This window comes from Cygnus olor, chromosome 1, assembly GCF_009769625.2.
Source record: "Cygnus olor isolate bCygOlo1 chromosome 1, bCygOlo1.pri.v2, whole genome shotgun sequence".
In the NCBI taxonomy this organism is placed as follows: domain Eukaryota; kingdom Metazoa; phylum Chordata; class Aves; order Anseriformes; family Anatidae; genus Cygnus; species Cygnus olor.
In genome coordinates, this window is record NC_049169.1 from 54,752,159 (window position 1) to 54,767,869 (window position 15,711).

The 15,711-nt window shown below is 49.2% G+C and overlaps 1 protein-coding gene across 1 annotated transcript in view; it reads right to left on the bottom strand.

Moving 5' to 3' along the window:
- TAB1 (TGF-beta activated kinase 1 (MAP3K7) binding protein 1) overlaps positions 1 to 15,711 on the bottom strand; it is an 18,717-nt gene continuing 3,006 nt past the window's right edge. The window contains exons 2-13 of the mRNA XM_040559148.1: positions 8,913 to 8,918; positions 8,548 to 8,600; positions 7,769 to 7,905; positions 7,442 to 7,595; positions 6,721 to 6,807; positions 6,086 to 6,224; positions 5,475 to 5,588; positions 2,976 to 3,087; positions 2,729 to 2,873; positions 2,128 to 2,350; positions 1,683 to 1,839; positions 1 to 678 (exon numbers count right to left, since the gene is read on the bottom strand). Coding sequence (XP_040415082.1) covers positions 471 to 678; positions 1,683 to 1,839; positions 2,128 to 2,350; positions 2,729 to 2,873; positions 2,976 to 3,087; positions 5,475 to 5,588; positions 6,086 to 6,224; positions 6,721 to 6,807; positions 7,442 to 7,595; positions 7,769 to 7,905; positions 8,548 to 8,580 — 1,509 coding nt within the window. The 5' untranslated portion in view covers positions 8,581 to 8,600; positions 8,913 to 8,918 and the 3' untranslated portion in view covers positions 1 to 470. The remainder of the gene's footprint in view (positions 679 to 1,682; positions 1,840 to 2,127; positions 2,351 to 2,728; positions 2,874 to 2,975; positions 3,088 to 5,474; positions 5,589 to 6,085; positions 6,225 to 6,720; positions 6,808 to 7,441; positions 7,596 to 7,768; positions 7,906 to 8,547; positions 8,601 to 8,912; positions 8,919 to 15,711) is intronic.

A 15,711-nucleotide genomic window follows, 5' to 3' on the forward strand; every position in this document is an offset into this window, starting at 1 on the left:
TGTAGCTATAAGTTATTTATTCTGCAAAATAGAGGTATCTTCTATGGAGTTGAACACTGGAATCACAGCATTATGAATCGAGTTGTGGAAACATTATGACAGCACGCACACACGCAGGCACACGCACGTACACACACAGCCTTTGTACAGGCCCCTACTCTTGCATTATCCAGAAGGGAGCCCTCTCTGCAACTTTATTTGTAAAAACCTGCAGCGAGGGTTGCATTCAAGACCCCTTCCCTTATTCACAGGGCTTCCAAGGGGCAGAGGTTGGCCGGGACGAGGTGCATGGCACAGGCAACACGTGTTTCGAGAGCGCAGCACACGCTCCCCAGCCCAGCGCTCAGCACATCCCAGACAGGAGTTAACTCTGGGCAGAACACAGCTCTCAGCTGCAGCGCTCTCATCCCTGCCTCAGTCTTTGCTCACGCAGCCGAGCGCTGGGTGGTCGGAGGAGGCACATTTCCACATTAGGACACCGTCAGCGCTCCCTGCTCGCCATGGTCCATGTTCCAAAGCCGGTAAAACTCTGCAAAGTCCACGTAGGGCTCTACGCGCCCGTCTTCATCGGGCTGGAGTGAGTGGGTGGGTCGGGAGCGGAAGAGACCCCCATCCGAACTTGAGCTGCTGCTCTGCGTGTGGGTGTTGGTAGACTGGAGAGTCACAGTGGGGCTTTGGCTGTGGAGAGAGAGAACACAGGCATCTTTATTTTGCCCCCCATCTGCAACTTTGCACACGAAAGGCACCAGAACAAGTGCCGGTTCTCCACAGATTAAGCTATCCTTTGTAAACAGGTAAAAGAAGTTGCAGCCCTCCTGCTCTGTCAGAGTACTGGGTATGTTGAGAAGTGTGTGGAACTGATGAATGCCAAAGACACGTGCCTCACCTTTAACTGGACAACCTTAGGTACAACCAGACGTCTGAGGGGGGAAAGGAGGAGGAAAAAGGAAAGAAGGGGGAAGGGGCATGCACTCTGCTGGCCTCCTCATACCCATTCAGAACAATCTTTACAGGAAGAGTCTGGCAGCAGCAAAGCTATTCTTGCATGACCTGTGTTAGAGCCAAAGCAGCCCTGGTGTGTCAGCCTCATTGTTTTTGGAGCTACCAGAACACAATAACCATAGAGCTTCTTCACTTTTCTGTTTGTACACACTCCACCCTGTGCCAAAGGCTGAATTCAAGCCAGAGCCATGAGTACGATCCTGCAAAGCAGATCCAAACAGAATCCAGGTCTAACCTTTATCATTTTTCCTACCCTGGCCTCAGCCTCTGAGGAAGCCAGCTTGTGCAGCACCACCTCTCCTGCACAACCCCCTTTCCTTATTAAAAATGAAGGGCACCCATACTCCCTCCATGCACAGCACCCAACACTCTTAGCACCCAACATCCAAAGAGAAGAGCTGCTTGCTGCCAGAGTGCCCTCCGGTGACAGCAGCAGATGCTTCTCCCAAGGCATGTTCCCAGAGCTGGCTTCAGCGCCGCTTGCTTTGCTCATTCCCACTCCTCACACATCGCTCTCCAGCTAACAACTTCGGCTGGTTGTCAGTACTGCAGCCAGGAGGGCTGTGCTGCAGATAAGGGAATGAGTGACGGGTAACTGACAGGTATCTCTCTGCTTCCCAACCACTTCACCCAGTGTGAGGTACGGGGGGCTGCGGGTATCAAGAGGGCAGGATATTTACTTAGTGAGGGTGGGGGTGGCTTCATCCAGAGTCGAGCTGCTGTGGGCACCGTTGACCATCTGGCCTTGGGAAGGCATGACAAGGGACAGCGTGACACTTGTCTTGCTTGTGCTTTGGGAGCTGGAGTATGGCACGGAGACTGGGTAGACGCGGCCTCCTGAGAAGGGAGAAAACAATTATAAACGCAGGTGAGACATCAGTGACCGATGGTGCACAGCGTCAAAGAAAGGTCAAAGGAAGGGTCAAAGATCCCAAGGGAAGAATTTATATCAAACTGCCTTTCTTAGATGTAAATTGTTACAGACTCTAGACCTCAGAAGCCAATAATCCCTTTAATAAAAAAATCTACACTGAGTACCTCCTCTCCCAACATTAGGTCAATGCCAGATCAAATCAAGAGGACTTATCTTCCACCCTCTATTGTTTATTTCTCTCCGCAGCATACCTTGTGTTGGTGTTAGCGTGGGCTGGCTCATCTCACCCAAGGGGTACCCAAAGTTCCTTACGAGCAGCGTCATGTCTTCGTGCCGGGGACAGAACTTGGACCGTTCCCCACCGCTGGCAAAAGTGTCGCAGTGGATCCTCTTAACACGGTCCACCACTGCTTGGGCCACAGCATCCAGCGAAGTCTGCTTGGCAAACTCTGTGGCTATCATGGCTGCGATTTCCTGGGCAGAGAGGGAAAAAAAAGCAGAAGGATGTTTAGGAGATTCTGGAGGAAATCTTATCCAGCCAAGTGATCTAAGAGTTTTTATGGCAACTTATCCAGCTAGGGTCCTTGCCAGTCTCACTTGCTGATATGTGCTTTGTGCCTAGAATCATCCCACTCCATTTAAAGGGCTCCTCCTAAAGGGGCAGGAAGCTGCCTGGAAGAACTGGCTTGGCAAAGCAGCCCTCCCATCATTACAGGCTGGAATGGGGTGGCACAGGCACCCGGCCCAGGCAGCACTCACAGGACAGATGTGGAGGACGGCCTGTGCAAGAGAGCTGACACCCCTGCAGGAGGTCAATAGCTGAGGGAACATTTCCTGTGAGAGCACACTCACCTGGTTGGCCTGCCCAGGCCCGTGAGCTGCCTCCAGAGCTTTGTAGAGCCCTTCAGACATAAGCACCAAGAAGCCAGTCACCCCATCCAGCGAGTGCCCTCCGTGGATTTCAGGCTCTGCTATGATGGGCTTAGATTTAGCAGCACTGGAAAGAGACAGGGTTTTTAATAATCACTGCTGCCACACTAGGTAAGAACAGAGGGTCATGAAGAAGAGGGACTAAAACCACAAAGCAAGTTTTTCTGACCTGAGTAGTTCAATATCAGTGTAGCCATATTTGACTTTGTAATCTCCAATGCGCCGAGTGCTTTCCTGCCCACGAATAGTTCCCACTTGTTTTATTTTCCCTGCATCCAAACCTGCCAGATTAAAAAAAAAAATACAAAGTTTGGGAAACTTGCAGGACTCCCTGTGGTCATACTGTCAGGAAGGAGAAAAGAAATATCCACAGCTAAAGAGAACGGCAAGATGAAGCAAGATGCCAAACGATCTTTCTTCCCTACAGGAAGGAAAGGAAGAGCAGTTTGCTCTGTTCCAAGGGACACCTTCTCATTAGCTGTAATCTGGGAACGAGAGAGGAGAGAGATGCGCACAGCCTGACACTCACACCGAATGCAGTGGCTGGCCCTGAGACAAAGCCCACGCCCTGGTCCAAAGCCACCGGCAGCAGCTGGCCTGAGCGCACAGGCATTTGCTGAAAAGGCAGTGGAACATCTGCGCCTGTCAGCTCTGGACTGCGTGACGGGAGGAGGAAAGCAGGAAGGGGGAAAACATATGTGAAGGATTCTTATTTTTTCTTCCACCCTGTTATTGATCCCTGTTCCTAAACTCCATATGACAAATTCACTAATATGCTAACTTGGAGAAGGAGAAATGGAGAACTGTCTGCAAGAAGGACTGAATTTGCTCAAGTGCTCAGACTGGTGTTAGCTACTCCTAAAACAAGGATAATCCACAAACAGGTATTTAGTTTAATTAAGTTTTAGGGGATATACCTCTGCTTTGTTGTATAACTCATGTCCAGCAGGGACTATGAAGGAATCACATCTCGAAGAAAGTCCTACCAGGAACCATCTGGGGATAGCTGCTACGTGAGGCAGGACTCAGAGCAGACGAGCCACTTACCTGGTCTGTCCTGGCAATTCCCCCTTCCTGGTTATACCTGGAGCTAACAGGCAGAAAATGTTATTTTGAGATTTTTAATCTAGGGATGACTGTCCTCAGTACAAGGTGAAGGCAAGGGTCCAACTGAAACTCTCCCTCTGAGTCAAACCAAGCCTCACCGCGCAGATGGCTCCACACCTACCCCAGCAGTAAGACACAACTCTGCCATCTGCTGCAGACCGAAGCTGACTCATCAACATGGCCTGGCTCATTTGCCAGCTCCTGGCAGGGGGATACAAGCTATCGACAGACACAAACACGGGGAAGCTCCAAGCACGCCAGAGAGGTTGTGTCGAAATCACAGCGACTCTCCTGGAGCACTGAGCGAGCTGCAATGTGCTGGGTGAAGAGCCACACAGGCGTAAGGCCTCTCTCTCCCTTTCCCCAGGACAGGTGTAACACAGGCACCATCATGATAAGAAGTTTGGGGGATAGAATTTATCACTGTGCTTCAACTTAGCCTCACAACAATCAGCACTGGGCCCCCAAAACCCTGTGCACATTGGCTTTTTTCTACTGGCTCTCCCTTCTGTTGGGATTGCCAGCTGGAGGGCCACTGCTGCGTTGGATTAAGGTCAGTGTATCTAGCAGATTCCTGCTCCACCGTGGACTGCAGCTAAATTCTAGGTAGTGTTTTTGGCAGTAGAAAGGCTCTCTTTCCCTAGATTCCTGTATTCAGTCCTCTGTTTCATAGCACATGCCACTATTGCAGGAGTATGAGTAAGGAAAAAAAAAAAAAAAGAAGAGAAATGGAGTGAAACAAGACCTATCGGCAGAAAACTACCACACTGACAGCCTCACCAGATATGAATGTAACTACCAGGTGAGCCTCATGAAGAACGCCAAGTTAGATCTACCTAAGCACAGGCACAGAACATAAGTACCTCAACAAGAAGAGTCTGGTGCTAACAGTCACACAAGTGGCCTGGGCTAGTTCTAGACAAAGAAAGAAAACACGCCAAGCATTGTAAAGGAAAAGGGAAATTGCCAGAAGCAAGATGTCAGTATTAGACAAAGTTCAATGGTTACTGATGTGAGAGCAGTAAATATCAATGTTTGGTCTGACTCTGTCTGAAGTCTACCTGTTTTTTTTGCAGTAGCAGCTTGTACAAAGGCGTATTGAAACGCACCATCCTGAGGGTGTGGCAGAACCTAACCAGCATAACTGTGGTTTGCCTCCAGAGGGGCAGTCACCTACTGTCCATCCTGCTTCTGCCCTCTGGCTGTGTGCTTCTGCTCCTGCCTTCCTTATCGACTCTAGTAATCGCACAGCCGGAGGGCAAATCAATGTCAGTTTGGCAGTCAGACATGAAACTAAGTCTCAAAATGAACAAAGAGGGGGAAAAAAAAGAAAAAAGATAGTTTTCTGTAGGTTCAGCAAGCTGAACTTACTCACTCTGTAGCCTCACTGTGGCTAGACATGCAGAAAAAGGCACTGAACTCGTAATTTGAAACCACAGCCCACAGGGAGCTTCTTTTTGTGGTCAGTTATTGTTTCCAGTGGCTTGAGTCATTCCTGGTGCCCCAGATAAACTGAGGCACGAGATGTTCTCAGATAAGAAGACAAAAATCAAGCACTCACCCAGCTGGGAGAAGCGAAAGAGTTCATCCTCATTCTCTGTCGTGTGGTCCACGTTGAGCTGAGTCACCTGCAACCCATCCACCGTGGACTTACACAACAGCGCCCGATTGGTACCTGCAGCGGGAGTAGCGAGATGAGGCACCAGATAGCTCTGCATTAAGACGGAGAACATATCCAAATGGGAAAGGAAAAGGAGAGGGGAATAAGGACAGAAAAGAAGAGAAAAGCTCATGTACTCTCTCTTCATCATCTCCCAGAAGTAGCCTTGCCCGCAGCATGCTAGGCCTGTTAGGCAGCTCTTCACTTAGGCCTGAGCCAACACCTCACAAGCAAGCTCTCCACTCCTCAGCGAACCTGCACTACTGCCTCTCAACCCATTTTTCCCCTGTTCTTTGGACACACACATTGCATCTGTCAATATCTGCAGAGATGATCACCCGGACTGATTTCAATTGGGCCTACAAGTAACAAGCATATCGCTCGTCAGCCACAGACCAAAGAAACTGCCCCCCACGTTCTGATTTCTTTCACTTCCTAGAGCTGCAGCCATCCTCAGAAATGCCTAGACTGAAACGCCAAGAACAAATGCTGGAATACAAAGAACAACTCACCAACGTTGGCGATATAGAGCTTGTTGTTGAGAACAACAGCGACGATAGCCATTGCTCCTCCAGAGATCTCCTGCTCTACAACCTTCAATCTCTCCACAATCTTCTGGTACTGAGGAGGCAGCTGGTGGTGAGGAACACCCTGGAACCCAAGATTATGGAGGAGGCTTAAACACACAGTCCACAACCCTGAAGCTGACTATGTAAGACATACAATTATTTGTTCAATCCTAACAAATCCCGTGGGTCTGATAAGGTTCTGGAAACGACAGCCCAGTTCACCTGAAGACCAGAATTCACATCTGCCCAGGTGCCATGCAAATTTGACGCCTTGCCTCTCACCCACATCATGTCTTTGTCCTTGGAAGAGCCACACCTCGTGGGCTGAACACCTTTCCACAATACGTTTAGTTCTTTACTAAGAAAACCAATGATGTGTCTACGTAGTGCCAGTAAGAACATTGGGAACTCTGGGAAGCGGACCAAGACACTTGCTTCACTTCCCACAAGCTCCCAGAAGACAACTACAGGGACACAATTTTCAATTACAGCTGCCCTCAGACCAGACTGACTAACGTCCCATCCAGCAGTCTGGAAAGTAGGACCTCCAGAAATCTCCATTCTTAAGGCCACATTACCTCTGGTAGCTGGGACTGCAGGCTGGCCTTCTCTGCCAAAGCATCATCAATGGACTCCAGGAAGCTTCTTTCTACCACATCAAAAGCCTAAAAAGGGCCATAAGAGAAACTGAGCATTTATCCAGCACCTACAGGCCTCTGAGGCTACCCATCCTCACCTCTTGTAAGATCAGTTCATAAAAGTGGTTGATCACTGTACATACAGACATTCGAGATCACAGCATCATATTAAAATGCAATTATTTTAGTGAAGCTACTTAACAGCTTGTAAAAACAATCTGTTACTACTCAAAACAGGAGACAAAAACATACAAATTACAATCACAGCAATGTCAGAGACCTATCTGATTTTGTATGTTGATTGTAAAAACTTATCTATCACTCAAGAAAGTGTGCTCGCAAATCCATCTCCCCACGCATTAACTTCTCCTTTTCACTCGTCGTCATCTCCTTTACAGGCTGACTTGTTCCTACAAGTCCAGTGAAGACTGGCTGCAGCTTCCTGGAGAGCTCTCAGCAGTGTGCTGACAGAGCTGGGGGACAGATGGGTATGAGGTGGGAGTGAAACAAAGCACTACAGCTGCTCACAGTATGAGTACAATCACAACCATTGGCAGATGTTTCCAAGCCCATCAGAAACCAGATGCTGCCCCCCTGGTGGCAAAAAGAGGAGGTGGGTAGTGTGAGAAGCAGGAGCTGTTCCCAGCCGAAGCCGCTTTACCTGCAGCAGGACTCGACGCACGTCAGCATCACTGTGATCTGCGTGAAGCTGGCCCAGCAGCAGTTCAGCAGAGAGCCTCTGACCCACAAAGTTGGTGACTCGGTTGCCGTCATAACCATTGAAGACACCATAGAGGTAGCAGTTGTTCTCACTCCTATCAGAGACAGCAAAAGCAAAGAGGTCATAGATGGCCGTGATACAAAGACATATGTAACAAGTTCCTCCAGGCACCTCCTGCATTCTCTGAGTCCTCTGTGAGGAGCTAAACATCACGTTCACCTGCCCTTGTGTCTGCAGGGATCCGTGATCAAGGCACAACCCGCTCACCTGAATTTTAACCAGTTATCTTCCAAGGGGTGACCCTCTGTCCCTTTGCCATCTGCACTGTAGGAGCGGTTTGGAGCTGAGCCCACCCCGGAGAGATGGCAGGATGGCAAGTCATCTGTCCAACTGGGCTGCTGTTCCTGGGGGGCAGAAAGAGGAAAGAGACCATGTAAACCCCAAGCAGGCTGAAGATGCTGGTTGAGCATGGGTTACAAGTCCGTCCCCACCCTCTTCTCACCCCTTTGCTAACAGGGCAGTGCACCCCCCAGCCACTAACTCCCTATTCCCTGCCCCTCGCTGCAGAACTGGATCACTTACCACCGCCTTTCCCTCTGAAGCTGAGCTCTGGCCGCACCTCTGGCTCTTGCTAGCAAGAAACCAGAACCGAGAGTCGCAGCCGGGTCCTGCCCTGGGTGCAGCACAGCACCGCACCGCACAGCACCGGATGGGACCCTCACGGTTGGCAGCGCTCCCCCGGGACAGGGGGGCTCCTGGGGCCACCAACAGCGACGGGGGGCCCCTCACACAGGGCTACCAACACCAGCCGCCCCCTAAGCCCCCCGGGCCGGCCGGGAAGCAGAGCTGCGAGCCCAACAGGGCCTCCCCCAGCCGGGACCGGGGGCAGCGCGGGGGGCTCCCACCTCCCCGCCGGCACCGGGACCTTCCCGGCCCCCGGGCCTCCCCCTCAGGCGCTGTGGGGCCGGGCGAGAAGGAGGCGCGGGTCCCCCCTCGCACACACCTGGGGGAGTGCGGGAGCAGGGAGGGGGGAAGGCGCCACTCACACTCTGCAGCAGGCTCCTCCTCTGCGCCGCCATCTTGCAGCAGCGGCCTCCTCCTTCCCCCCGCCCTTCTCCTCCCGAGCCCCGGCCTGGCCTCCGCCTAGCGGCGGGGGGAGGGCGCTGAGGGGAGGAAGCCATGTTCGGGTCTCCAGGCAGGGGGAGGTCGCTGGGCAGGCTGTGGCGGTGCTCTGTCACCCCACACTGTAAATAGTGGTTCCTGGTGTTGGAAGGGTACCTCCTGTGCTCCAGTTTGTGCCCCACTGCCTGTTGTCCTCGCAGTTGGCACTGCTGAACAGAGCCTGGTTTGGTCCTCTCTGCACCTTCAGGTCTTCAAAAAGCTGGCCCCAAAGTGTTGGAGGAGGTGGCACGTTGTTCTGCTGGCATGGAGTGACTGCTAGGGTCTGATCTCCAGAAAAATGCCTGGGGAGTCCTTGGTGGGGGCAACTGCTATGGGACCGGCTGCCCTCATCTCCCTGCTCAACCCTGCCAGCCTGCCTGCCCACGATATGTGCAAAAACAGAGAGAAATGCTTTTATTCACCTTTTAGAACCTATCTTTGTCTTTTTTAGGCTGAGGTGAACTGTGTCAGGAGGGACAGTTCCCACTTAACCAGCTCTGCTGGAGCGGGAGGAAGTCACAGGAATCAAAGGATGATGTGTATATGGTATTTGTCTTCCAGGTGGTTGATAAGTGAAATTCCCTTTGCTAGAACTCTAAAGCCTGTGAAGAGCTACCATCCTGGAGGAGACATTTGTATGATTGATATGGAAGAGACATTTATATTATTTTTGCCCAGGGATGTGGTGGAGTCACCGTCCCTTGTGGTGTTCAAGAAGCGCCTGGACAAGGTGCTATGAGATATGATTTAGTAGGCTAGTGGGTACTATTGGTAATAGGAGGACGGTTGGACTAGATGATCTTGTAGGTCCTTTCCAACCTTTTGTTTCTATGATTCTATGATTACAAGTCAGTGGAAGAGTCCTCCAGGTGTGTGACTGGTGTGTCTTGAAGTGCATGATGACAGGTAAACAGGCTGCGGCACCAGGGTGCTGGGCGAAGAGCACGTTTCTCCGGGTGAATCCAGGCTGAAGGTGCTTCAGCACGAGAGGCTTGCAGTTTCAGTCATGTAGCAGCTCAGTTGTGGTGAGGGCATGAGTGTTAAGTAGTCTTGACTTCCAGCAGTCACTTGATACTCTTTTAATGACATCTTTGTGGCAAATATATTAGATTCAGATGCACTTCAGAAATAATTGCCAGTTAATTAACCTCATTCTATGGAATGATGGGTTTTGCTGCAGGGGATCCTGCCAGAGGATTCCAGCTCCCTTTCCTGTAAATCCTTTGTCTATTGTTTTGTTACATCTCTTCCAAATATACAAAGATTTCAGATCCTTTCCCTTCACACAAGACTCATATATATTCAGCGATTCAAGCAGACTTAGATACGGAGGCAGAATTACTTTTTAAAGGCTATATTCATGAAAGATAGAAGAAAATGCTAAAATTAGAATCTCAGTCTACACACAAATTTTCACATGTTTAGCTTAATGCATAAGCTTGGTTTCACCAATGTCATTTGAAGTATTCCTGGGGGTAAAGCTGTGAGTGGGTACAAATAATTTTAGTAATGGAGCTCAAGTCTGCATTAAAATTAAAAGTAGGATGGATGGATTTAGCACTAATGAAGATCTGTTTTCTTACCAGGATCAAGAAAAATTCCTGGTGCTGCAGAAATCTGCCTAGAACAGCATTGTGTGTGCTGCTGAAAAGCAACAGGCAAGTTTATCTGCTTTAAAACACGATGTCACATTTTCAGCATTGCAGCAAAAGCTTATGCTTATTTAATGACATTCAAGGTTGCAGTCATGCACCTTGATGAGCACAGGCAGACCCTGTCCTTGCACAGAACACCACTGAAATCAGCAAGGCTTCAGATGTGCTCAGAGACTGCCAGGGCGTATCGCATTGCAGGACTGGGGGTTTAGGAGTCATTTTTATCTTCTTATGTCTGCGAGTCTTTCTGAAACTAGCAAGAGTGGAGTCTGCGTGTGTCTGTGATAGGGCAGAATATGATCTCAATGAGTAAAACAACTTTCCTAAAGGTATGAGATAGAAACGCTGCCATTTTCCTTGTTTGTACGACTAGTCACCTCTTTGTAGTTGTATGCCCCGTTCCTAGTTTAAATGTCTGACTTCAGCTCTCAGAGTCACTGATCACCGTCATTCCATTTTTTTATTATTCTTTTTTTCTTCCTCATTTGGGCTGGAAAACAGACCTGGTGCAAAACATTTGCTGTTGGTGAAAATATTTGTGCCAGCTTCAGGATATTCCTGTGGCTCTGTCACTGAGCTTCTGCCCTAAGACTGAGCAAGGCCCTTAACTACTTAGTCTGCAAAAAGTGAATAGTTTGATTTGCCAAGCAAGGCTGCTTACAATGCTAAATGCATGTTTGTCCATCCTTTTGCAATCTTCCAAAGGAAAGTGCTACTGAAGCTTGTTTGCTGCTTTATGAATACCTGCTCGCAGAGACCAGGATCTTTAAGCAGTACTTGCTGGATGGAATACTGCACCGACACAGCTTCTGTTGCTGTATTGATAGAGCTTATTTGTTCTTTGTTTTATTTATGCTTCCTACCTTCAGTAAATCCTCCCAGAAATTCAGCTATATACCATGCTGTATTCTCATACAGCAAGAATCTCCCCAGGAATGCAGGATATCAGTCACTGAACTCATCCATGCACCAGTAAACGAATTGTCTGATTCAGTGACTACCAAATCTTCAGCTCCCTCTCCCGTGTTAAACTCCTGTATTCCTCATTCCTCTCTCTCTCTCTCTTTGTATTTATTGTTTCTCGTTATTCTCTGTTCCCAATGCCAGGTTTTATATACACAGTATTTCTGGTGCCAAGCTGTACTACTTACTGCCTTCCTGTTTTTGCAAATGTTTTCTCTGCAGAAAAAGGAGAAGCACGGTCACTGTGCTGGGCTAGAGGATAAAAGATGAAGAATATTATTGAACACCCTGCCCCGAGGAGCAGGGAGCACAGGGCAGCCCCAGCAGGTGCTGCGGTAGACATTCAGACATCCTACACAATGGGAGGCAATTACAGGATCGCCAGCAGAAACCCTCACATCAGTTGATTTTTCTCTGCTGATCACAAGCGAGATGTGTTTAGGGAGATTTTTTTTCTGCCTTGTTTTGCTAATAATGGAGGCTGGGGCTGGAGAACTAAGTCATGATTTTTGGCAAGGCTTGCAGCAGGTGATGTGGAAGAAAAGAAGGGTCTGTGACGGAGCCAGATTGCTACACTTGCTCAGCACCTACCATGGACGGAAAAGGATGGTGGAGGGGGTGGCATTGCAAGCTCCACCCTGAGCCCACCCCACCTACCTCTACCAACTGCAGCCCGATGCTTCCCACAGGCACAGATGCCCTAATGCTCCTGGCTCCTTTGTAAGCTGCTATTTCCAGGCAGGCTGAAAAGGCCAAGAAATAGAGATAAAGCAATAGAGAGAACGAGCATGAAGAAAGGAAGGAGAGCTGGAGGAGAGGAGAGGAGGTAGCAGTTCCTTCCCTTAGCACCTGCCAGAGTTGGAAAGCTATTGCGAGGAGAAAGGGAAATGGTGAGGGAGTGTTTATCCCCCCAAGAGAATGAGATAAATATCACTGTGAGAGAGATTTTGTACAGAGCTGTAGACCAGCTGGAGTTTTGAAGGAGATAAATGAGGTTGTTTCATTTGTGCTGAGGCATATGATTTTTCTGACTTCTATGATATGCTAAATAAAGCCTCATCTCCCGGAGTTCTGGGATTATGTGAACTTTTTAAAAAAACTTTATAGTAGGATTGTGTTTGTAGATGTCATGCCTGCAGGGAGAAGCTTCAAAACGTGACTCATAAGAGCTTGAAATACCAGAAAGCAATTAAAAAGATTTCAGATGATTAGAAGAAACAAACGAACTCATAATGCTGGAGTCTTACTCATCGTAAATGCTTGTTTTTGACAATTTGGTCTCAGCAGTTCTTAACTCCTCCCTTTGCTAAGACATCTCTAAAACACTTCCACCCCAAAAGCTAGGGCTGTAGGAAGATCTTTTTCCAAAGAAGGATTAATCGAGGGACAGATGGGTATATCAGTGCTTTTAGGTATACTATGTGAAGCTACAGTGTGTGTGTGCCCAGCTGTACCCAAGAGGGGAGACAGTTTGGAGGACTGGGTACAGCCAGCTTACCATCGTGTGTCTCTGCTTACTGTACTCAAGTTGCACAGTGGTAGGCACGTTACATACCCAGGTATTTGGGTGATGAGCAGGAAGCTTTATCTAAACATTATCACAGGATAGTATTTTGAATTTTATTTTCATCACAGAGCAAGTTGAAATGAGATCCTTTTTTAATGGTGGGCTATCTATTACTGAAACCCAGTCAGCAGTGTCTTGAGAGCTCTTGTTTCCCAGTATTTGTTTATGTTTTGAAAATGTGTACTATGCTAGACACCCAAGCAATGGTCACACACAGATGAATAGAAATATAGAAGTAAAGACACATCAAAGTAATAAACAGATCTGCTTCCCTTGGTGTGAAAATATTGGTGTTCATACTATATTTTTGCATGTCCTCCATACACACCATCTATCCCTTTCATAATACGACTCCCGTTCTAATACGGTACTTCAAGCTCCTTCTCATATTTTCCTGCTGAGTAGGTAAGAGACATTTGGTGGGTGTGATTTGGAACAGGCCAAGCAAAACAAGCAACTGTTAGCTCCCTGGAAAGTCCCTCCCAATAAGGGCAGTTGTTCAGGCCTCTCCACTGATGCCACCGATTTTCACTAAACCTGTAGGAACATGGTATCCTGGGCTCCAGCAGGAGAAGTCCCGCTCCTTGAGCTGCCCCAGGTCACATCGCTGCTGCAGGAACCTCAGGACCCTTTGGATGCAGATTGGTGTGGTGACACTGGATGCAGTGGATACCCCAGGACACTGGTCTAAACCTCCACTTCCCACACAAGCCTGCAGGCTGTCCTCATGGGGACACACAAGCCTTGCTATTTAAACAAACCAAGCTGGAAAAGCCACCCCTTCACAAAGAAAACCCAGACCAATTTTTCACACAGTTTGGTTATTTTGAATGTCGTAACTTTATTGAGACACCAGTAGTTACCACCTTCACTTTGTTAACCACAAATATATAGGACATTGTAAACACAGGTGCCGAGGTGGCGGGGGTTGCTGTAGTGGGATTTGAGGACGGACGGGGGTGCGGGGAGGAGGGATGAAGGGACACTCGGGCTTAGACAAGACCACTCAGGGGATCCTGTATGCAGCAGGCCATCCGTGAGTCATCGTATATACGTATATATGTATAGCTTTATATTATACATCCTTTTAAATATATATATATAATATATATACTATACACAGGCAGTAATGTGTCAGGGGAAGGGGCAGGGCAGCGCAGGTGGTGTTACGGATGCCGCAGAGGCAGCAGGGAGTTGTTTGGATGGATGGTTTGGACTCACTGCACGAGGTGGCCTCGCTGGGCTCCTTGCCTTGCACCCGCTCTGGAGACCAAAGCCAAGACTCCTGTGGAGGCCATCCCGCTACGCTGCCTTCCCGGGTCCTCCCAGGTGCTCGCGAGGGTGTGGGGACACAAATGCCCTCCTCCCCTGAGGGAACTGCCAGGAATAACGTGGAGGGGAAGGGTGTGTAATGAGGTGATGAACTGGGTGGTGGGGACAGGGGAGAACAGGGGATGGGGACGTGTCCAGAGGTTGAAGCCATAGGTAGAGGTGGGGCAAAGTTTGATCATTCCTTTGCCCTTCACAGCCCCTGCTTTCATGAAAGTCCCTTACTTGGAGGCTTTGTAAGATAACGACATCAATGGGCCATTGCGCCCAACAGGGGATCCATAATCCTCCGTAATCCAGACAAATGGCATGGCAGGAAGAGAGCCTTCTTATCATTTTGCTTATGTAGCCTTCCCTCTGATCTCCTAATCCCTAGAGTGGGACTGATCTCACCAAAGTTTAGGATCTAAAAGGGACATGTTCCAGCCCAGGCCTTGCCTACGATCACCAGAAACAGGCAGCACCTTATCAGAAACGCCTAAGATTAGATAAGCGACCCCTTGGGTAGGTCCATTTCCTCAGCCACAGAGACGGCCATATGCCACTGGAAATTGCATTTTAAAGAGCTGTGTGCAAACCAGACGAGTCCCACCCCCAGGTCTGTCACCACCAACCCTCCACTGTGAAGGCTCCGAGCACGTCAACCCGAGGAGAGTACACCTTCTGCCATGAGCAAAGGCAACAAGTTGCCCAAAGTATCTACTGTTCGTGTCCCCTGCCATACCAATGCCTTTGCAGTGACGCAAAGCAAGGAGGAAAGGGACAAAGAGATGGGCAGCAGCCCAGATGAAGCCACCTGGCTCACCTCCCATCAGTGCTGGCGCTGAGGGGGAGGCTTGTCCCACCTCAAACCCACTGGAGGCCATCAGATGGTTACGAGGGAGGCGAGCCAAAGACGATAAAGGAAAGCTTTCTTGTGAGTCACCCCCGCATGATGTTAGCCATCCATGTAGCTCTGATGCAGGAAGGGGCATGGAAGATAGACACATGCTACACCCTAAAACAGGTCCCCATGTAGACCGCCCCAATGTATGGCCTATACTTCTCCTCATGCACCTGGTCCCTCGCCCCCTCCCTGATGAGATGGGACAGGTAATGGGCAATTCCTCCCAGAAAGGACAACATATTTTTATGCTGAGGGTTGATTATTTATAGCCGACGCCTCCTCCACCTCATGGCTTCCCCCACACACCCAAAATGAAAGCATGAAGGATGACACGGATGAGTCTGGGTGAGTACAACTAGTTTTTCTCCTCCTCCACCTCGTTATTCTTTCATTCCACTCCCCCATTAGGAGAGATGGACTGGAGGGAGCTCCCCCCACAGCCACAGACATAACAAACCTCTCTCAATAAAGTAACCCCCTCCCAAGCCTAAATATTAGGCTGATCCCACAGAAAATAAAAGAAGCCTGAGGGGCTTCCCTCTGAAAAATACCCCTCCTATGTACAGTATTGCTTTCGCTCGCAGCCACAGAGCACAGGACGTTTGCCCAGGCCCTCCTTGTATGTCTACAGGGGTGGTTGGTCCCCCTT